We start from the raw sequence: 24,303 nt of genomic DNA, 5'->3' as shown, positions 1-24,303 counted from the left end.
CTAAACGTTCACCACTAGAACAGATAGATTGCTGTATATTCACACAAAGGAATACTATACAACAATAAAAAGGATGAAATGGTACATAGATCATGGCTAAATCTAATGGATATTATTTGAAAAGAAATAAGTGAGGAAGAGTAAACACTTCATGGTTCTATTTATTTGAAGGTCAAGAACAGGCAAAACTAACCATTGGTGACAGAAATCAAAATAGTTACCACTGGAAGGGGGTTAATGACTGGAAAGGGGCACGAGGCACCTTCTAGGGTGCTGATATACCTAAGTGCACCTTACACACTTCACTTCTATGTATGTTACACCTAATTTAAATATTATGTAAATACAGAGTGCCTGGGTGGCTCAGTCGGTTAAGCGTCTGACTCCTGATTTTGGCTCAGGTCATGGTCTCATGGTTCACGGGTTCAAGCCCCACATCGGGCTCTGTGCTGACAGCACAGAGTCTGCTTGGGATATTCTCTCTCTTTCTCTCTGCCCCTCCCCTCACTCTCTCTTGCGCACTCTCTCAAAATAAATAAATAAATTTAAAAGGAAGGAAGGAAGGAAGGAAGGAAGGAAGGAAGGAAGGAAGAAAAACCCGCCAGGAGCATCATGCTTACTGGTGAAAAACTGGATGCTTGCCCCCTGAGTTCAGGAAGAAGACAGGACATCTGCTCTTGCCACTTGTATTCAACAATTGCACTGATCGGGCAATTAGGTAAGAAAAAGAAATAAAGGCATCCAGGTTGGAAAGGAAGAACTTTATCAATCTGCAGCACACATGATCCTGTATACAGAGAATCTTAAGAAATTCAATAAAAAGTATGAGAACTGGGGTGCCTGGCTGGCTCTGTTTGGTAGAGCATGTGACTCTTGATCTCAGGGTTGTTTGAACTCCATCCTGGGTATAGAGATTTAAAAAAAAATAAAATCATAGGGGCGCCCGGGTGGTTCAGTTGCTTAAGCGTCTGACTTCGGCTCAGGTCATGATCTCGCAGTTTGTGAGTCTGAGCCCCGCATCGGGCTCTGTGCTGACAACGGCTCAGAGCCTGGAGCCTGCCTCGGATCCTCTGTCTCCCTCTCTCTGCCCCTCCCACGCTCGCACTCTGTCTCTCTCTCCCTCAGAATAAATAAGCATTAAAAAAATTTTTTTAATCTTAAAAATAAAAATATTACAATCACTAAATGAGTTCAGCAAGTATATTTCTATATACTAGCAAGAAACACTCTGAAAAAGAAATTAAGAAAACTCCATTTGCAATAGCATCAAAAAACTAAAATACTTAGGTATACAGTTAACTAAAGAAGTATAAAACGTGTACACTGAAACTACAAAAAAAGTGTCAAAAGAAATTACAGACCTAAACAAATGGAAAGATGTGCCATGCTCATGGCATCGAAGGCTTACCGTGACACGATTAGAATGGCAACGCTTCTCAAATTGGTCTACATAGCCATTGCAATGCCTGTCAAAATCATAGCTGCCTGTTTTGCAGAAATTGTCAAACTGATTCTAAAATTCACATGAAATGCAAGCACCCACAATACCCAAAGTAATTATCAAAAACAAGAACAAAGCTGGGAGGACTCACATTTCCTGATTTCCTAACTTACTGCAAACCTACAGCAAGAAAGAAAATGTGGTACTGGCCTAAGAACAGATATACGGATCAATGGAATAGAAGTGTAAGTCCAGAACTAAACTTTTCTGGTTATGGTCAATTGATTTTCTTTTTTTAAAACTTTTATTTATTTTGAGAGAGCGTGAGCAAGCAAGCACACACACAAGCAGGGGAGAGACGGAGAAAGGAGGAGAGAGAATCCCAAGCAGGCTCCGTGCTGTGAGCACAGAGCCCGATGTGGGGCTGGAACTCATGAATCGGAAGCTCATGACCTGAGCTGAAATCAAGAGTCTGACGCTTAACTGACCGAGCCACCCAGGTGACCCTGGTCAAGTGATTTTCTGAGCCTGCCAAGACCGTGAAGTGGGTGAAAGAATAGTCTTTTCAACAAATGTGCTGGATCAAGCACATATCCACAAGCAAAAGAATGAAGCCGGACACCATACTTGACACCATGTACAAGAATGAGCTCAAACTCGACCAGAGACCTAAATGTAAGAGCTAAAACTCTTAGAAGAAAAGAAGCACCATAAAAAACCTTGGGTTAGGCAAAATCTTACAGGACACCAAAAACACAAATCACAGGACAAAAAATAAATTGAACTGCATCAAAATTAAAAACCGTGCTGCAGAGAACATCATCAACAGTGAAAAAACCACCCGTAGAATGGGGTCGGGGAAGTTATTTGCAAATCACGTATCTGGTAAAGGACTTGTATCCAGAACACGTAAAGAATCCTTAAAACCATTAACAAAAATACAAATAATGCCATTAAAAATGGACAGCTGGGAGAAGCCTGGCAAACACCACTTTTCACCAGGTAAGCCAAGTTATTATCACCAGTAATGAGACAAAGATGCTGTACAGATCCTGATGTCGTGCATGAGAAGGACAGGACATCACTTCTGTGAGGTTCCTCCCCAAAATGCATGATGCTAATGTAATCGTGAGAAACAACAACCCCCAACTGAAGGGCTACACACGATCAATGGCCTGTACCCTTTGGAAGCATTAAGTCAAGAAAAACAAGGAAGCAATGATGAAGATAAACAGGGGCTACACAGATATGACCATTAAATGTCACATGATCGTGGATTGGAGCGCGGAGCTGAGAAAAAATCTTGTGTTTTGCTGTGAAAGACATTAGTTGGACAGTAAGTAAAATGGGGATAAGGTCTGTAGATTACAGAACCATATCAATCTTAATTTCCTGATTAGATAGCTGTGCTGTGATTATACAAGTGAATGTTGTTTTTAGGAAATATGCACTCAAGTAGAGAGAGGGATGAAGCATTATGTCTGCAAGTTATTCCTCAGCAGTTCAGAACAAAAAAAATCATATGCATATGGAGAGGAATGTAAAACAAATGTGGTAAAGGAGTAACACTGGAGAATTCTGGATGAAACATATGGAAATTCTTTGTACTGTTTCTCTGAAATTTTCTTTTATATGTATATACATATATGTACGTGTATATGTAGAGAGAGATCTATACATATATATACACATATATATGTATATATACATATGTATATATATACACACACATATATATGTATAGATCCATCTCTCTATATATAGATATATAGAAATTTTATTATCAAATTAGTTTCCATACAACACCCAGTGCTCATCCCAACAGGTGCCCTCCTCAATGCCCACCACCCAGTTTCCCCTCTCCCCCACCTCCCATCAACCCTCAGTTTGTTCTCAGTATTTAAGAGTCTCTTATAGTTTGCCTCCTTCCCTCTCTGTAACTTTTTTCCCCCTCTCCCTCCCCCCGGTCTTCTGTTAAGTTTCTCAGGATTCACGTATGAGTGAAAACACATGGTATCTGTCTTTCTGACTGACTTATTTCACTTAGCATAATACTCTCCAGTTCCATCCACGTTGCTACAAATGGCCAGATTAGAAACTTTCTTTTTTAAAATTTATTTTAAAAAAATTTAGCCTGCTTCAGATTCTGTGCCTCCCTCTCTCTCCACCCCAACCCACTCGCATTCTGTCTCTGTCTCTCTCAAAAATAAATAAACATTAAAAATTTTTTTTTTTACTTTTAAAGTAGGCTCCGCACCCAATGTAGGGCTTGAAGTCACGACCCTGACATTAAGAGTCACATACTCTACCAACTAAGCCAGCCAGGTGCCCCTTCTGAAACATTCTTATAGCTCTGAATGTTTTCCCAAAATAAAAAGTTTAAAACATTCTTTTAATTGGGTGAAGGATTTGAGCAGATCGTTCTCCAAAGCAGATATATAAATGGCCGGTAAGCTCATGAAAAGACGCTCACTATCATCAGTCATTAGGGAAATGCAAATCAAAACCACAATCAGATTCTACCTACTGCCCACTAGGATGGCTGTAATCAACAGGACAGACAATAACAAGTGTAGCAAGGATGTGAAGAAACTAGAACTTTCGTACACTGCTGACGACAATGTCAAGTGGGAAAACAGTCTGGCAGTTCCTCAAAGGTTAGAGAGTTACCTAAGACCCAGTAAGTTAGCTCCAAGAGAAATGAAAACACAGGTCCATGCAAAAACTTGCACGTTAAGGTTCACAGTAGCATTATTTATAATAGCCAACAAGAGGAAATAGCCCAAGTGCCTTCCAAATGAATAGTTAAATCAAATATATCCATACAATGGAACAATGATCAGCCACAAGAAGAATGAAGTACCCACACAAGCTACAACATAGATGAACCATGGGAATATAATAAGTAAAAAATGTGAGACACAAAAGACCACATATGATATGATTACATTTATATGAAATGTCAAGAAAAGGCAAATCCAGAGACAGAAAGTAGATTAGTTTTTGCACAAGGCTGGGGTTAGGGGGGTTAGGGTGAGGGAAAATGGGGAGTAAGTGTTAACGGACACCAGGTTTCTTTTGGGGGTCATGAAAATATTCTAAAATTAGAACGTGGTGATGGTGGCAAAACTGGGAATTTATTAAAAAAGACTGAATTGTACACTTTCAATGGGTACACTGCATGGTATGTGATTCTTCCCTCAATGAAGCTGTAAAAGTAACTTTTTTAAAGTTAAAATTTCAGAAAGGGCAAATATTTTTCACAACAAAGACCCTTAAAACTGATTTGCCACATGGGGCACCTGGGTAGCTCAGTCAGTTAAGCATACAACTCTTGATTTTGGCTCAGGTCCTGATCTCAGAGTTGTGAGATCGAGCCCCACATTGGGCTCCCTGCTGGGCGTGCAGCCTGTTTAAGGTTTTCTCTGCCTCTCTCTCTGCCCCTCCCCTGCTCACACTTTCTCTCCCTTAAAAAAAAAAAAGTGAATTGCCATAATTAGTTTGCAAACACCTCAATCAGCTGTAACTCACCTACTACACTGGTCTTCAGTGGAGAAGTAGATTTGAAAGTCATCAGAATTATCATGGACATAAAGAAAACAACACCGTTCATCAAACTTTGATATGCTGTAAAATTGGAAAAACATAAGAATGCTTACCATATGTAAGTTATGATAACCCTTGTAAATTTTTCAGAAAAATCTAGTAATAGATTTTCTTCCATTTTGCAAATTTGAAAGATTCATTAATGTTTCAACAGATACCCCCCAAATTTGACTTCTGTTTCTCTATGAAAATTTTGCTAGCAGGGACACTGGTCTTGCCTATGTTTGTATTCTCGAGAACTTACCATATATGCAGTGCTAAAGCACAGAGCAGCAAGAAAGGGAAAGAAATATGATCTCTGTCCTCAAAAGTTTAGAATTTCACACAAAAGACAGGAAGCTTATTTGTGAGATAACGTATTATGGTACCAAAGGAATTACTAGACTTGAAAAGTATCAGGACAGAGTATTTGTGGCCACACAAGGGAGACAGAAATAAACATGGCATCTTAGCTCAAGAAAGGCGTTAAATGTTATCTGGTCCATTTCCATCTAAGGTTGGGATCTGACTCTACAGTGCCTGCCTTAGTCGATGTTCAGGTTTCCTGGACATACCCAGTGACAGAAAATCCCCACACTCCATCTGCTGATGGACTTAACTGCTAGAAAGTTCTATACCTACACTGGGCCAAAGCCTACACAATGGCCCTCATTTAGCCAGGTGGCACTATGGAAAAGCCCAAATTCTCTTCAAACGATGCCACTGTATCTTGCCCTAAGTTACCTCTTCCTGAGATCCACAGCTTCTTTAGCCATTCTTCCTGTGTTCAGGGATTATGTGACAAATAATGAGTTGAAACAGCAATAGTACAGGGAGATTAAAAAAAATTAAAACTAGGTTATACATAAATTTTGAAAACCAATTTGTAAAGGAACTACCACGGTTAGTTGGGTAGCAATGGGAATGTGCAACACATGTTCTTTGTGTCACCTTGGTTCCAGGTTCTGATTCTCACCCCAGGCCCTTTGCACATCCTTGTTGATGAGTGAATGGCAGCAAGAGCTAGATCCATGAGAAGGCACAAACAAAAGGTTCTTAAGTACATGTTTTTATATCACTTAGTTTCTGGAGTACTAAGATTTTCAAAATGTTCAACACTTTTTGAATTTTATTTTTGGAGCAGCATTGCTCAAATTCACTACCCTGTTCTTAAATTATTTCCCCTCCCTTTAAAGTGACAAAAACATTCTAATTTAAACAGTGATATGTCTAGAATAGGATCGTACCATGTCTAGTGGTAACAGGGGATTCATTCAGTGGCCTGTGGTCTTACAATCAGAGAAAGGACATACAGTTATAATCTGAGCCCTTAATTTAATGGAAACTATGAAGAAACAGAGTCCTAGTGTGACCTTGTCAAGGTCAAACAGTGAAAGAGGGATTAGAACTCACATCTGCTTCAGAGCCGCTCCTACCCTTGGTTGTGCTGGGAGAATGAGGCTCAGAGTGCAGCCACAAGGGTCACCAAATGGTCACCACCCCTGGTCCAAAGAGCAAGCACCGTACCTCTCCTTGGACTACACCACCTCTCCCCCAGCTAATAACAATTCCCTTGGCTCCGTTACTCTGCTCAGGAGACCCCAACCAAGTGTCATTACCAAGTAACTCCTTCTTGGTAGAAGTACAGATTTCTAGGTTTCTGGGTTTTCCTGAGCACTTGAACATCAACGGCTTAAACAAGAAACACTTTCTCTTTCTAGAGATACAACTTCATTTTTAAAGAAAAGCTTGAGACAAGAGAGTTTTAGTCTATGGATACCACAAAAAGCTACTGTGTTACAACAAGCCAAGAAGCCCTGACTAGCAGCACATGAGCAAGGGTTACAAAAGAGCTCATAGTCTATTTCGGATTGTTAAAAATGAAAATATCACATATTATAAATAAGTGGAAACGTTAAAGTAATAAAACACTGTCATTATCACCTGTATTAAAACAATAATTCCATTTTTCCTTATGTTCGTTCTTACCTTATTCCCCTAATGGAAGAAGCTGTAAAGTTCCATTCATGAATTTGTTTCTGTAGGTTTTAAAGACAAAAGTCAGTAGAGCTTGATTTTTTTTCCACGCAAAAAAATTTTGGGGGGTTTCATTCTCAGGTCACTTCTGCTATTTTACTTTCAATAGAGATTTATAAGTTAGAGCAATATATTTTATATAACTTGGAAGACCTGAAACACTTTCTAAGGTATCCTAAAAATTCATTTGTATCTTTAATCCAGTTTAGAGCAAATGATCTAAATTTGAAAGAGTATAAGCACAGAGTAAACACACACTGAATGGACTTTCATCTTCTGTCGACATACCAGGAAAACTTGAAAATGAGTTTGGGAACAGCCCACCTAAGTTGAGTGACCTGTGAAAATGTTTGCAGAAGCAAGACTGTGGCAGACTCCAGTCAGTGTTCTCCAATCTTTCTTTCTGTCCCTGGGCACACAGCTGGAATGCACTTCCCAGCCACCCCTGCAGCTAGGTGGGGCCACAGGATGAGGTTCTGACCAACGGGGGTCTAAGGAGGAATGATGTGCTCCACCTGTGGGCCGGGCTCATTAAAAACCTCCCCAGCCATCCTCTATTCCGCTACAGGGCATGGAGACTCTGCCAACCTGGATGTGACACAAAGCACAGACAATCCTTTATCATGTTAAGACACTGATATTTGGGGGCTATGTGTTTCAGCAGATACCTTATTATCATAACTAACACAAAGACTAACTTGGATTTCAGTCTGTACGTGACAGATTTTTTAAAATAACTGTTCCCTCCCTCCACTGCCATTCCACGCACGTCATAAACTTTGCACAAAGCTAAGCCTCAAGAGAAATATCTGAAATCCTTTTCAGAAGAGCCATAGGCTACAATACCGATACATCACAACAATGGACAATCATTTAAAATAAGAAAATACATTTGGTTGGCCTGAACAATGTCATAAGTGACCAGCTCAGCCCCCAAGAGAAGTGTCAGAGCCCAATGACTGAGCATATGGCTTAGGAGAATAGCCATGAGCAGTGGGGTGACAAGTTACCTGCCATCCTGGAGGAACAACAACAGGAACAACGGGAAATATGGCCCTCAATGGGAGAAGATCCATTCAGAGGTGTTGATTAAGCACCTACTATGTGCTGGGTAAGTACTGTGGACATAACAGAAAACAAAACTCCTGCCCTCATGGAGCTTCCATTCAAGTGAGGAGAGAGGAAAAATAAATTAAGTAGTAACTTAATAGGGCAGAGGACGAAAAGCACCACAATGCCAAATAGAACCAGGAAGGACATCAAGGTGGGGCAGGAGTCATGATGTTAAACTGGACGTTCCGCGAAGGCATCTCTGATGACGTTTGAGCAGAAGGCTAAAGCAGGTGAAGGACTGAACCATGTGGATATTTGGGGGGGAAAGAACAGTCCCAGGCAGTGGGCACAGCAAGTGCAAAGGTCCTGAGGCAGCAGTGTACTGGCATGTTTGGGGACCAGCCAAGAGGGGAGCATGCCTGGAGCGAGTGACTGAGGGGAGTGGGTGAGAAGGCTGGAGAGCTCACGAGGAAGATCATGCAGGGCCTAGGAGACCATCATCAGGACCTCAGCTTCTACTCTATAGAAGACGGGAACCAATGAGGGCTGTGAAAGATGAAAGCATATGCTAATATGAAAGCCAGCACACTGGACCCAACCATGTAGAAAGACTGAGCATATTTCAGAGTTCTATTCAAAGTCACTGAAAGAAGGCAGTGGTGGAGAGCAGGAGCCCACCTTCGGATTAGGGTACAGAAACAGGAACCACGACAGATTCAAGACAGCCTTGGGCCACCTACCTATACCTTCAAGAGGCTGCATGTGCATAAAAAGCTCAGCCACAGGGGCACCCGGGTGGCTCAGTTGGTTGAGCATCTGACTTCAGCTCCGGTCGTCATTAACAGTTCGTGAGTTCAAGCCCCCCATCAGGCTACTGCTGTCATCGCACAGCCTGTTTCAGATCCTCTGTCCCCCTCTCCCTCTGCCCTTCCCCTGGTGGTGCGCTCTATCGCAAGCATTAAAAAAAACAACAACAACAACAAACCTCAGCCACAGGAGTTTTTGAAGTATTCCCAGATGGTAGGTTTACTGTGAGGTAGCTTTATGGAGCTTCTTGATTGGGGAGGAAGATTTGCTGGCTAAGAAGTAAACAACACACACTCCTCTTTCCCTTTCTATCATAACCAATGGGCATTTGAGGTACTGGCTTTGTAGATACTATGGATATAAAACATACAAGTCCTGCATGGGCTTGCAGAGCACTTGGGGAGACATTCTCAAAAACCGATCAATAAGCAACAGGAAATACTGTGTACACGATACAGGCAAGAAGGTAGCCTACAGTGAGTGAAAGGGGCAGGAGGGTGGTTAGAGACACCTCGGCAAAGTTGGAACTTAGGTCACTGGAAGAAGAAATTACACGGAATAAGGATGACGGAAGTGCACATGTGAGCCCCTGTGGGCCAGCTCAGGGGACAATGAGAGGGCGGGATTATACAGGGGCTTGACACTCAGTACGAGAGTGTGAGTTTTAATCTGGAAAGCCATGGGATCCAGTAATGGTTTGGGCCAGTACAAGTGTTTTAAAATTATTATGAAAGTTCTGAATTGAAATACACCATACATTCAGAAAAGGGCACAGTGATTGTCACAGTCCATTTCCACAAAATGAATACTTGCTGTAACCAGCATTTAAATCAAGAGACATGGGGCACTGGGTTGCTCAGTCGGTCGAGCATCTGACTCTTGATTTCAGCTCAGGTCATGATCCCAGGATCGTGGGATCGCTCCCACTGGTGGACTCCACGGTGAGCGTGAAGCCTGCTTAGGATTCTCTCTCCACCCCCCCACCCCCACCCCTCTGTTCCTCTGTGTGTGCTCCTCTCCTGCACACACACACACACACTCTCTCATGCTCTAAAAATCAATCAAGAGACAACATGAGCAGCAGCCCAGAAACTTCCCTCATAACCCCCCCATCTCTACTCATCCAAGAGTAGAAACGGCAACTTCTGCCTGTTCTGGAATATTATGTGAATGAAATTGTGAAGCCGGCACTCTCTTGGATGTGCAAGTGGGGTTTTTCATGAAGCATCTGGTAGTGGAAGTCAGGGTGGCTGTGCAGTTTCTGACCCAGTGGCCTGGTGGGTCACCTGGCACGGAGTACCATCTCCATCATGAATGCAGGGGCAGTTTTCCTCCCATCCCGAGCCTCCCGTTTCAGCAGCGTCCTCATCCTTTTGGGAGAGGGGATATTTTCCCTCTGAATCATGAGGAAATGGACTCAAGACTACAGCTTTCCATGTCGGGGTCAGAAGCTCCCAGGAAGAGTTTCCTGGGAGCAAGAGCCAGGGTGGGCTATGGAGAAACGGGCCAGGAAGCCAGAGGTGGGGACAGGCCTCCAGGGTTCCCCCCACCCCGGGCGCCTCAGCACCTGCCCTCCTACTCCCAGAACGCAGACCTCTGAGGGAGGAATCTTGGGCATCTGGGACAATTCTGTAGACTCTGGACGTGTCTGTCCTGTGGCTCTCTTACATAAGCATAAAAGGTGGCGAGGACGATGACAGAGCTTTCCCCAACAAGCAGCCCTACCCGCGTGGTCAGCGCCGGTGGCTACTATGTGCCCGGTGGTGACTCTGGGGCATGAGAGTTGCTGAGGGGGCAATGCGGCATTTGTCTCCACGCCGGGTAGCCTACTTGCACTGTTGCACTGGGTGCCACTGGTGCCGGTCTAGGAAGGCCAACCATGCACACCTCCTTCCAACACCACGTTTGCAGACCCACTGGACGTGGCTTGAAACTGGCCACGGCGGGAGTAGTTACACCGCAGAAACCGCCAAACACCACGGGTCAGCCCTCTGCTCCCATGTCCCCTGGAGAGCTGGCTGTTAAACATTTACCAGCAGAAGTTTCTGAATCCTTGGCTAGCAAACCAGAACTGAATTTCTCTGACAGCAGTGTGGTCCGCCAGTATGCGAGAGAACACCGTGCACGTGCCTGATCTCTCCCCGCTGGGCACAGGCCACCGGGAGAAGACGCAACACCGTGGAGAAATGTCGCCCTCATTCCAGGCGAATCTGCTGGCTTTTACAGCCTGCAGAATTTCAAAAATGCAAATGCAGGCAAAAGCAAAAGCTTCCTCTCAAAGAAAAAAAGGCAATTTATATTTCCCTCAGACGTTTGTTCTGACAACTACAAGCACTTGTGCAAAACATTTCATCAGTCAGGGAAAACTAGCATTTGCTGCTTATATAGTTCTTTTCCATTTCTTATTACAGACTATATACAAAGTAAAACATTTACAACTAGGGAGACAGTATACGTACCCATGGAAATTTCCGTTAAGGGCCAGCAACCATTAGAGGATTCAAATAAAATGGGCAAAGTGTGCAGAATTCCAGGAGACCAAAAACATTTGGCTCTAAAAGTCTGAGGAGTCACTTGAATAACATTGGTTTTTTTACTCCAAGTACTTGTCAAAATAGGAGGTGTTTTGTGCGTATATCAATGGAATACTGAGGTCACAGACCAGAATTTTGAAAACCCTCTCGTATCAGAGTGGCATCAATGACACAACGCAAACAAGCAAGGTCTGTCTCTAGTATAAGAACTCCAACATCAGAAGCGGGGTGCTTCCTGGGGGTGGGTACTGGAGGGGGGCACAGAGGGGGCGTAAGCCAGGCTTTGGGGGTGGTGGGGTCTGATGTTCTCTTCCTTGGCCACGCTGGTTACTCAGGTGTGTTCACTAGGCAAAATCCATCAAACTGTACATTTATGACTGATGTGCTTTTCAGTGTCTATGACACTTCCATAAAAGGTTAAAAACAACCAAAGAGGCAAATTTAACAGAACATCTCCATTCTTTAAAGGAGCTCTAGCTGTTTGAACACCATGTGTATATTTTATTTTGGCTTTTTTTCTTTTGCAGTATTTAAATTAACACACACAGTGGAGCAAACCAAAGAAACCAACAACCCCAAGCACATCAGAGCAGCTCATGTCCCCTAATGGCTGCTGACTCTGATGAATGAGAAGGTCGCTACACTGTTAAATCTTAGAAAAGTTACTGGCTTACACTTGTGCTGTGGACCCAATGTTTGTGCCTCCACAAATCAGCTGTCGAAACCCCAATGTGACGGCACTGGGAGGTGGGACCTAGGGGAGGCAATCAGGTCATGAGGGTGGAGCCCTCGTGATGGGATTAGTGCTCTTATTAAAGGAGACACAAGGGAGACACTTCTTCACCATGTGAGGACACACCAAGAAGAGGGCCTTCACCAGAACCGGACCATGCGGGCACCCTGTCCTCAGACTCCCAGCCCTCAGAACTATGAGAAATATTCTTTAAGCCCTTAGCCTACAGTGTTCTGTTACAGCCGTTCAAGGGTACTAAGGCAACTTGAGATTTCGTGTCCGTTTCTTTTTTTTTTTTTTTTTAACATCTTTACTGAGGTATAATAATAGACAAAGAAGTGCACATATTTAATGCACATAATTTGATGAGTTTGGACATATTCAAACACCATAATCAAGGTAATGTCCATGTCTAACACCTCCCGAAGTGTCCTTGTGTCCCTTGGTTTTAGTTTCGTGTGTGTGTGTGGGGGGGGGGGTGGCGGATAAGGACACATGAGAATTACTCTCTTAAACCGTGAAGCACGCACAGTGCTGGATTGTTCACTCCGGGCACCACAGCGTACAGCACACATCCGCAACTTCTGCATCCAGAAGGCGGACTTCATACCAGCCAAATGATGGGGAGGTGCCATGTCATGACTATTTCTGATAAGGAATTTCTTACACGATTTTGAGCCTCCACTTATTCTCCCATGTTGCATTTCACTGTTGAGGATACTGTTTACTTTTACCTGATGAAGACCTAATTGCTCACGCTCTTATTTCCAGGAGAAAAATCCTTCTTTGCCTAGTTAATGGCAGAAGTCCCCCCACGCTCCATGAGAATATATACATAGCGAACAGACCCACATAATGAATGCACTTGTCAAAGGTGCTGGATCTTTTCATGACTAAAAATATTTCATTCAAGAAAAGAGCTGAAGAAGTACTTTAGACACACAGAGACAAAAATATAGCTACTACCACAAAACATCAGGCCTGGCCCAGCATTTCTGTGATCTCTTTAGCGGGCAATTAAAATGTTCCCTCTCCTATATCCTTGGTGTGAATATAAATTGAAATGGGGCAAATATGCCAGTAGCTCTCAAATTTTAAATATATGTGGTCTTTAAAACCAGCAAGTCCATTTCTGGGAATCTCTGCTCCTGAAACAATCTATAGGAGTGTGCAGGGTGACTCCGCCAGGATGTGCACCGACGCATCTATCATCAGCTAGAGTGCACAGGTGAGGCTGAAAGGTGCACTGCAGGAGACTGGGACCATAATTTACAGTTCAAGCGTACTCAGAAATGGACCACCATGATACAGGAATATGGGGAATATTCCAACCAAAAACATCAGGGGGATCATTGTGTGCTATATGGAAATAATGTCTAAGATGTGAGAATCAGGGGCGCCTGGGTGGCTCAGTCGATTAAGCGTCCGACTTCGGCTCAGGTCATGATCTCACGGCTCGTGAGTTCGAGCCCCGCGTCGGGCTCTGTGCTGACAGCTCAGAGCCTGGAGCCTGCTTCATGTTCTATGTCTCCCTCTCACTCTGCCTCTCCCCTGCTCATGCTCTATCTCAAAAATAAACATTAAGATGTATGAATCAGTTAAAAAAGAGTAAGATGCAAAATAATAAATATATATTGTATGATCTCACTTTAACAAAAATACTCTCTCTATATATATATACACACACGCATGCACAAACATATATATAAAACGTACGCATATATAGGGGCACCTAGGTGGCTCAGTTGGCTAAGTGTCTAACTTCAGCTCATGTCATGATCTGACAGCTCGTGAGTTCGAGCCCCACATAGGGCTTTCTCCTGTCAGCGCAGAGCCCGCTTCAGTTCCTGTCTCCCTCTCTCTCTGCCCCTCCCCAGCTTGTGTTCTGTTTCAAAAATAAAACATCAAAAAAATTAAAATAATAAATATATGCACGTATACACACACTTACACATACATAAGGCAGTGCAGAGAATGGTACGGATGAATATCCACCAAGTCAGTGGGGATGGGAATAAGGACAGGGTCTAGGGGATTTGGAGGGACTTTCCCACTACTCCTTATCCACTTCCTCAGGGTGTAACTTCTTTTTTCCACAAGCCTGTATTCATTTCCATAAACATACACAGAGTCATACCCACACATGTGTACACAAAGAAACATCAAATGGAAAAACCAGCATCCTCTCTCCCATCTGTGATTATACCCTCTTGCACTCACAGATCTTACCAGTCAGGCACAGGTACCTATTCTTTCAAGTACTACAACACAGACCCTCCTACTTGAATACCAAATTTGTGATTCAATAGCACAGAGGCGAGAGACAGCTATGGAAGATTTTTTTCTTACCATTTCTGTGGGTGAGACATGCCACAGGAAAACCGTCTTCTCCTCAGCGTCACTGTTTATAGAAACATATGAAGGCTGGTAGACTTTGGTTGGTTCTATCACCAGCACCTGAAAGGACAGATTTCTGTGATGCACAGGAATATCCCAGAAAGGTCACTCTGCCCAGTGAGCAAGTGGGAAGCGGTGTACTCCACAAATACTCGAGGACCTACTGTGTGCCAATACTACTCTAGGGCCCAGGGATACCACAATCTTGACAGTAGTCCCTTCCCCACGGCGGGGGAGGAGTCTATGCTCTAATGGGGCACACAAGAAACAAACGTATAGGGGCATGGAATACGGTCACCTATACGGCTGTGAAGCAAACACGACAGAATAAAGGTGGGGCGAGCACTTTAGATGGGGTGGCCAAGGAAAGTCTGCCCAACAAGGTGGCAGAGAATAAAGAGGGAGGCTACAGTTTTTGAGAGAAATGAAGCAAACTGGATGATCTGTGAGTAGGTGCCCAAGTCTATGAAACATCCAAGGGAATGAAGAGTGAGGTGACATTCCATGAGTAATGTTTTATTGCTGGGGGAGAGGGAGAGGAAGGAGATGGGGAGAAAGGAGAGAGGGAGAGGGAGGGGGAGGGGGGAGAGAGACTGAATGGCTTTCCAAAGCAAATACAGCAACCTAATTAAAATCGTTAAATCTAGGTAGAGATTACACAAGTGTCTGTTATTTTTTTGTCCCTTTCAATAGGTTGGAAATATTTCATAATTAAAAGAAGATTTTAAAACGTAGTACCCAAGAACAAAATCATTATCATAATCATTTCAAACAACTTAATCTCTATTAGCAGTTTAATGAAATTCCTGAACACAGCATGTTCACAAAATCTCACGGCATAAACACAAAATACAATTATGTCAAGTTCAATGTCTAGGATGCTTACGTATCTTACTTACGACTCCTTACAATATGGTCATAAAATTGAAACAAAAACTTAATGAAAAGCTAATAGCCATTTTGCTTTGCAATAACATTTTAAAAATTAATTAGTGGTACTGGAGGCAAACCAAAGCTCAACGGGAAACAGCGTCAAATTCCAAAATTTTACTATTAGTCTTGCACTGATTTAGAACAGGGTATCTCCACCTTGGTACTGCTGACATTTGGGGCCAGACGATTTTACGTAGGGGGAGGGGCTATCCTATGCACTGTGGGATGTCTGGTGGCACCCCTGGCCTTCGCCAGGTGCCTGCTACTCTCTAGGTGCCAGTAGCAATACCTGCTTCACAGCTGTGACAACCAAAAATGTCTCCAGATATTGCCAGATGTCCCCCGGGAGACAAAATGATTCTGTCAAGAACCACTATGTTAGAGGGCAGAGCCAACTTGTTCTAGTGAGCTGATCTATCCCTGGCTGATTCTACCAAAGACTGATGGGTATCTTCACATTTTCAACAACTCTAAGGTTTTCTCCCTTTCAGAGTATTCAATAATTAGACAGCACCAATCCCCAGTTTCTTTGGCTCTATCTGAAAGAAATGGATTTAGCATGACTTACTGGAAATCTGAGTCCATTAGCAACTTCATTTGTTGCCTCAAATATTATATCTAGCCAGAAGTTAAGCCGTTCTTGCCTGGGTGAATGTTCAATAATGGGTTTCCTGAAGCGCTGAATTAGTAACAAGTTCTGAACTAATGATCGGAGGTACCTGGAAAAATCACAAGCACCAATAAATTAGATCCTTCAATAAATGGAATTCAATTCTACTCCCTTTAAAAGAGGTTTCCCAAAAGCTTAATTTACTTAAATTCACAGTGTGTAGTGAGTGCTTCTTCATCATTTGGCAGCCACACACTTAATCAAAAGAAGCCCGAACACCGGGCAAAATAAGTTGGTCCAACAAAATCATACATTATGGCTTTTTACCAACACTGGGCTAATGGTATTCCAAATGTAGACACTGGCAGACATTTTCTAACAACTACCTTAATAACAATGTAGTTTGAAATTCAAAGCAATTACAAAATGACAAAATTTCAAACTCACAGTCTTTTTTAAATCAACCTTTCTATTTTCAGGTAATTGTAGATTTACGTATACTTGTAAGAAATAATACAGAGATCCCATGTAACCTTGGGCCTGGTTTATACCAAGGATGACAGCTTATAAAATTCTAGAACAACATCACAAGCAGAATACCAACACGGACACAGTTAAGATAGAAAACATTTTCACAGTCACAAGGGTCATGCTTCCCTTCTATAGACATGCCATTTTCCTCCCATCCCTCTCTTCTCCTCCTTGACCCCAGACAATCACAAATGTGAAACTCATCGAATTTTTTTTATTAGCTCTGACCAGGCAGATTTTGAAGTTACGAGGTCTTCAATCTCCCCACTTCTTTACTGTCTTCAGGCCAACTGAGGTTTCTGAAACATAGCTGTTGGGCAGTGGTGGTCACATCACCACCGGTAGTGAATGGGGATGGAGCACTGAAGGACTGAAAGCACTGGACTACTAGGTTGCTCTTTGAGGATAAGGTCTGGGGCTGCTCCGGGAAGCCACAGGGCTAGACTCTGACTGACTTGCTTGAGTACCATGCAGTGAAGGATTAATTCAGTAGGCCTGGGTCCTCCAAACTCTACACATTCCAAGGAAGGTCTGGCTCTTGACTGGCTTCTGGGACATTGCCTCTAAGCCCTTGGGACATGCAGCCTGATAAGAGTGTTTTTGTTTACCTGGGGCCTTGGGCCATGCTGTATCAGTGCCATCTCTACAGAGGCTGGGGACTCAGTGACTAAGGTCAACTACATGGGCGCTCCATGCTTACATGACTGAACCCCCATAAGACCCTGAACACCGAGACTTGGTGAGCTTCCCTGGTTGTCAATACTTTGTACATGTTGCCATACATTGTTGCTAGAAGAAGTAAGCACTGTCCATGTCACTCCACTGGGTGAGGACAACTAGAAGCTTGTACCTACTCTCTCCTGGCCTCTGTCCTACGTGCCTTTTGCCTTTGCTGATTTCAATCTGTGTAATTTTATTGTAATAAACCTTAGCCATGAGTACGACAGCCTTCCTGAGTTCTGTGAGTCTTTCTAGCGAATCATGAAGCTCAGGGTGGTCTCGGACCTACAATATCAGGTCCCAACACTGTAAGTCAGTGTAGGTACTAATGTAATTAGAACGTATTCAAGGCTTGGCTGTCGCCTCCCTGGAGCCGGCTCTGTCTAGCTCAGGTGCAGCAATGCACTTTAAAAGTAGAATTCTGGCAACAGCAACCACTCCAGGAAGGCTGGAGACTCTGCCTGAATCCCTATTGGCTCAGCCTCAGAAAAATTTGAACAGGCTGATATAGTTTGGGGATCAAATTTAGGTCCTTCAGATTGGGAAGAAAAAGGGTCCAACTAAAAATAACTGAAGAGATTCCGACCCCTGGGAGTCCAGATTGGCTCTGTGAACTGGGAAATAACGGGACAGATGAACACGGGTCATTCAAAGTAAAAAATTTTACATGATGCGTGTAATCCAAATGCATTTTAGACAGATCAGAAAAACAGAGATAAGGAAAAAAGATTAAAAACTTCTTATTAGGCTACCTCCTTGAGATCACCACTGTTGATATTTCAGGGAAAATCCATCATACATTTATTAATTACACAAATATCTAACAAGCATCTATTTTGAGACCACAGGAGTCAATGACATAGTGACGATTCTAATGGAGCTTCATGTCTATTGGCAAATCAGTTATTGCCCACCTCTCACAGACCTTGCTCTGAGTCACATACCAAACCCAGATTAATTAAAAGACCACACAGAACAGTGGTTCTCCAAGTGTGGTTCCCCAGAGGAGCAGCATCAGATTGTCATTTGTAAATACAAATTCTCAGGTCCCACCCTAGACCTTTGGAACCAGACAGCCTAAGGGCGGGCCCAGCTATCTGTGTTGTAATCAACACAGCTGATTCTGATACCTGCCGAAGTTTGAGAACCACTGAGAGAGGAAAATATACCCTGCAATGGGCTTTTCTTATCCTAGGATAAACCATGAACGCAAGTCCATGCCTCCCAGTGTTCTTTCTTGCCATTTTCATGGCGACATGTTGGGCTAAGCTAGGGCCACTGCTCTGACTCCATTTTCTTGACCATATCTTGGTCGTTTAGTTCCAGTTTTCATGCGTGATGCACATCACTTTGTGGGTGTGCTTTTAGCTTTACTACCTGCTTTCTCACAAATACGTACTAGTGCTGAGGAAGGTTTTGTTCTTGAGGACCGAGATGACGACCTGAAGAAAGTACTAAGATTGAGAGCATCCTCTTGGAGACAGAGTGCGTAGGGACGTATTCTGTGCATGTACGTGCCCATCTGTCTGTCGTTCCCTCCTGTCACATAAAACCAAGTGAGCCTTCAGAGCTGTTCTTCGTGCCCTAACTTTGCTTTAATGAAGAAGTCAGAAGGAGAAACACGGCAATCGTTATTGTCTTTTGCATTTATCCCTCTCCTCTCTGGAGAAAACCCTTCAGAACGATATCAGATATTGAGAGAAGTGAAGGCCACACACAGACATGACTCACCAGACTGGAGGTTTCAGTTTGAACAACCTCTCTGCCGCCTGGACAGCCTTCCCGACATCATTGGCCAACATGCTGACGTTGAAGAACTGACCCACATCCCAGTAATTGTTCATTTTCTCCAAGCTCCCTTTTCTTCCCAATAAACTGTTTAGCCGGACACCTTAAGAATTTGAATTTTACATGAAGTTATGAAAAATATTTCTAGTTTCTATCACATTATGCAAGCCTTTAGCTAGAGGAAAAAGTACCCATTTTATGTTGGCTACCATCTCAGGCAGGCTATCAGAGAGTAATTGTTCCTTTTGAAACAAAATGCTAGTTATTTGAACGAAATGCTAGTAACTTTTAATGCTGAATTTGTGTTACCAAAGCACATCAACATCGGCTATCAAAAATAACTTTACCTATTTTCCTTAGTTCCATGGAAGTTTCAAATTGCTGTCCTGCAACTATCAGCAAAATTGCCAGGTTAATTCCTGAATAGAGAGATGACTGGAGCGCAAATCCTCTGCGATACCTGCCAGTACAGAACCGCCCGACTCTTATTATGGTAGAAGCAAAAAATTATAAATAATGGCACAAGCCCACCTTCTCATGAACTTTTTTTTTTTTGACCAACTAATTGGTTGTTTTCCAGATCCCCTCCCTCTTTACAAACAGCTACATCCAAACACTCAAACAGCTTCTTGAAAATGTCATAATATTAACACTAAGGAGTTAAAAATTTTTCTTCATCAGTTTTATACTTTTTGATGAGAAAACCATGATCACTGTATAAAATAAGGAAATTATTTTAAAGTGCACAGAAGAAATTTAAAACCTTTTTATCACCCTATCCCCCAAAGTAGACCACAATTTGATGCCCAAATCACACTTTAAAAGTTAGACTCCATTTGTACATTGAGCATTCTTTATTAGGCGAAAATTCCATCAATTGTAGGCAATTACTCTGCAGGGTGTTTGTTTGCTTCTATCACAAAATGGAGTCATTTTTTTTCACGTACGAAGCAGTACCGGCAGGATCCTGGCCCCCAGATTGCTCCGAGAGTAGTGGCACAGCGTGACAGAAGAGCAGGGATCTGTCACCCTGGGGTAAAGAACAACATGCAAAATAGAGAGTAGCATTTTTACACCTGAAGTTTAAAGAGTGCCATTTTAATTCTCTTATTCTTTTTTTCTATACATAAAAAGCTTCTTTCCCTTCCGTGAGCGAGTAGAAATATCATGGTTGGGAACAAAGAATTTGATCCACGAAGTAACAACACTAAAATGTTGTTAAGTGGCACAGTTCAAACCAAAGACTTGTAAACCAGGAGGAATTTGATCACTCGTGTGACAACAAGAGAGTTAAACACCAACAAAATACTAATTGTGGAAGGGAGAACCTATCATTTAAAGTTGATTACAATTCAGTTTTATGAACTTTGGGGCTAATAATACAAGTATGCTCTGATGAACCAGAGGACACTAAGGAAGTCATTCCAACCCTACCCAATAAAATTCCAATAAAATTGAAAAACCTTCCCCCTCCCTCATTATGTCCTATGGTATTTGATTTTTTTTTCCACTTTTACTATCAAAAGGAAGAGTGCAGGGAGGGTGACTTCTCTATGCCTCTTATCCATAAATCCAACAGGCCCAGCTTAGGGGCAGAGAAGACTTGAACTGGGAATCAGGATTGCAGTCCCAGGTTTGCCTCTTACCAGCCCCCTGCCTCCCTGTGCCCATGTTCCACATTAGTACCTGAGGTCCTGGGTAAGATAACCCCAAGTTCTCACCATACCAGAGACTAAGCTTCATTTGTTCCTATAACCACTGCCTTATGAAGTGGATGGAGAAGGGCTCCTAGGACTTTGGTGAAGGAGCCACAGGCAGTCATTTCCTTACCTGAGGGCTGAATTCTTGGCCACTGTGATGGGAACACAGCTTCCTATTTTGGCTCTACCCAATATTAATTGCTCCTTAGCACCTTGAGCGACTCCTACCATACAGTACATCAGGTGCAATTACGAATAAAATAAGGTCCCTGCCCTCCAAGAAACTATACTATGGTAGAGGTAATAAGATCTACACACAGCTAGTGCAATTAGGGAAAACACAAACTTGAATGTGGTAAGTATCCTAAAACTACACAAACCCATGTCTACAGGGGCTCACAGAAGTGGGGCCACCCCTAGAAACTCGAGATATGGCACAAAGATGGAAAGATGTGCAATGACAGAGATTTGGAAAGGAAACCTCCAACAGAAAGAATGGCAGGAACAGAGATGAGAGTCTGCAAAACTCCTAAGAAACTTCAGTTTAGTGGGCCATGTATCAGGTAGTGGGCAATGGGGCTCAGGGTGGGTTGGAGAAAGTTTGCAGAGCACCTAGACTGGTATTCTAAGAAGTCTGAGTTTTTATTTAATAGGAAATGGAGAGCCATGGTGGGTCTTGGAGCTTTAGGAGGAATAAGGCATAGTGGTTCAATCTACAAGGATAGACTTTAGAGACACCAAGCACAGAGCCTACTTGGAATACTGTTAGAACACTCCTGGTAAGAAAGTAAAAAAAAGTGGCACTGACCACGGTGGTGGTGATGAGCAAAGACTGGCAGGAAGTGAGGCAAGATACAGAGAAGGGCTGCGATGGGGAACTGACCGTATGGGGAGGTAAATGAGTGAACATTACCAGATGTTAAAAAAAAAAAAGTCTATGCGTAGGAGGCCGAAGAATGGTAGTGAGAAAGCAAGACGTTGGAAGCCATCCCTTGTGGAGAGGTGAGGATTTCAGCCTGGATACACTGCATCTTACATAGCGGCACCACCCCTGGGTGGGACAGATGGGCAAACGGGGGCTGACGTGGGGCCAAAGCTTAGGACGCAGGTTAGGCTGGAGATCGGCTAACGGTTCCATGGTGTGGGAGTGAGTGGGATCACCCGGGAGGACAGTGGGTAGAGAGAAGAGAGGAGATGACACAGCCGGCAACATGTATGGAAGGAGAACAAGGGAGGGGAGAGGGCAAGGGGAAGCAGTGAGAAGTAGGAGTGGAGCGGCAAGAGCTCTCGCGACAGAAATGGGTGAGGTAAGCTATTGGCTCCGCCTTGGAATTATGTCCAGGTTCTGACATCTCATTATCATCACCACCGCCTGGGCTCAAGCCACCATCAGCCCTTCCCTGATTTACTGCAGCCGTCTCCTGTTCCCCACTTCTGCTCTTGCCCCTGTGGTAGATTATTTAATAGCCACAAATCCCTCCCATCCCACGACACGTGTGCCTTTGTCACTTCTCCCATCCACAGCTGGCGTCTATTTGGGGTAACCATGTGACCTGCTTATGATGTGACCCAGGGTGTGAGGCAGAATTGACGCTGTGTGAGTTCCGGAGCCTAAGCCTCGCAGCTTCCACCTTCATTCTCTCAGAATGCCGCCCACCAAGCTGGTCTGCCAGGATGAGAACCACAAGCAGAGAATGCAGGTGAACCACCAAGACCCAACGCCAGTTGCCAAACGTGTGTGAGGCCATCTTGAACCTTCCACCCCTCCTGAGCCTCCAGCTGAGCTCATTTTTCCGAGTGAGACCAGCACTTTAGGACTGGAACCAGCAGAGTGGCTGCCTGGCCAATCCACAGAATCAGGAAAAATTATAAATCGCTGTTTTAAGCCACTAACTTTTGGATTTGTTATGCAGCCAATGATAACTGATACACCCCCTGAAACGTATTTGCAAAACAGTGAGAATGCGCTGGTAAAAAAGCATGTAGGATCTCGTCACGGCTCTGCTCAGAGTGCTCTGGTATTTTATCATCTCACTCACAATAAAAAGTTCTCTCCCATTTCCTGCCACTCTCCCCTGGCTCATGCCTCACTGGCCTTGATCACGTGGAGCAAACTTCCTCCTCCTGGTCTCTGCCTCTGCTGGCCCTTCCTCCCAGAACACTTTCTCCACAGTTCTCAGCAAGGCTCATCTTACCACCCTCACAACTTTACTCACCTTCACTGATGACCCTGCCTGAAACTGCAGGTGACTCCTCCCAAGCCTCCTCAGATTCCCTGATGAACTTGTCCCTAGAGCCCTCATCAACAGGTGACATCCTATTTTTCTGTCTGTCTCTGTCTGACTTCCCTTACCAGCAATGCAAGGTCCGTGAAGGCGGGAATTCGTGTCTATGTCTGCTGCTGTGTCTTTATCCCCACCATCTAGAAAAGTTTCTGGCATACAGTAAACCCTCAATAAACTTTTGTTAAATGAACAAAGAAAAGCAGGAAGGAAGGATAAAAGGAAGGGAGGAAGAAGGAAAGAAAAAAGGAAGGCAGGAAAGAAGGAAGGAAGAAGGCAGGCAGGCAGAACTGAGAAGATAATGCGCTAGTGGCAGTGGAACACAGTTCTGGATGAAGTAGCAGGGAAGGAGCAGCTGGGGAGGAGCCTGGTGAGCCTCCTTCTTGCCCCTATAAATGAGTGAACTTGTGGGAATAATGTCACCAGTACAAAACGCAGTTTTTAATGGTCCCTTTCAGAAAAAGGAATCTGGAAAATTCCCAAACCACGTGTATGACTTTTTGTTTCTCCCCACCGTCAGTAGGCAGGCGCGCGCGCGCACACGCACACACACACACACACACACACACACACACACACACACACACACACACAAACACACACACACACACGGAAAAGACCTGGATCCTTAGCCTCTGCAGTTCTGTTCTTTGCAGAGATGCACACGCTACCGACTAGGATGGAGGGTTTACCACTCAATGGCGCGGTCTCGGCTGGTGCCATCTTTGCAGTCCGAATCCAAGAAGATGTCCTTGTAGATCCTCCCACACAGGCAGAACATGTCGGGGGCCGGGCGGTCACAGCTCTGCAGAACCTGGAGCATGACCTGCAGAGCCTTCTCACGGTCACCCGCACTGTTTCTCCTGAAAGATTTGTATGGTAAGATCACTCATGTCTGAAGCAAGACATGGGAGCATATGTGCGCTCGTTCTGGCAAGGGCTGGTGTAGGGATGCTGTGCTTTAGCAGGAAACAAAAGCCAAATAAGAATTCACTTTCTCATGTTCAAATGTAACAAGCGCTTCAGACCCACACCAGTAAATCTCACGCTGTCACAGTTGCTACTTGGTCCCTTCTCTCACTGAGATCCAGACTGTGGATGACAGCAGATGCAGACTGATGTGTTTGGGAAGACACACAAAATAACATGGCA

The 24,303-nt window shown here is 43.7% G+C and overlaps 1 protein-coding gene across 1 annotated transcript in view; it reads right to left on the bottom strand.

The window, feature by feature from the left end:
• The window catches only part of MAP3K15 (mitogen-activated protein kinase kinase kinase 15), a 123,895-nt gene that overhangs the window by 31,006 nt on the left and 68,586 nt on the right, over positions 1-24,303 (bottom strand). The window contains 7 exon segments of the mRNA XM_053891780.1: positions 4,973-5,068; positions 7,016-7,065; positions 14,540-14,647; positions 16,089-16,239; positions 19,113-19,272; positions 19,517-19,629; positions 23,844-24,014. Coding sequence (XP_053747755.1) covers positions 4,973-5,068; positions 7,016-7,065; positions 14,540-14,647; positions 16,089-16,239; positions 19,113-19,272; positions 19,517-19,629; positions 23,844-24,014 — 849 coding nt within the window.

The sequence above is a fragment of the Panthera pardus genome, unplaced genomic scaffold (genome assembly GCF_024362965.1).
Source record: "Panthera pardus isolate Hobbes unplaced genomic scaffold, ASM2436296v1 HiC_scaffold_27, whole genome shotgun sequence".
In the NCBI taxonomy this organism is placed as follows: Eukaryota; Metazoa; Chordata; class Mammalia; order Carnivora; family Felidae; genus Panthera; species Panthera pardus.
Note: the sequence above shows the minus strand (reverse complement) of the source record. Positions and strands in the feature narration are given on the sequence as shown.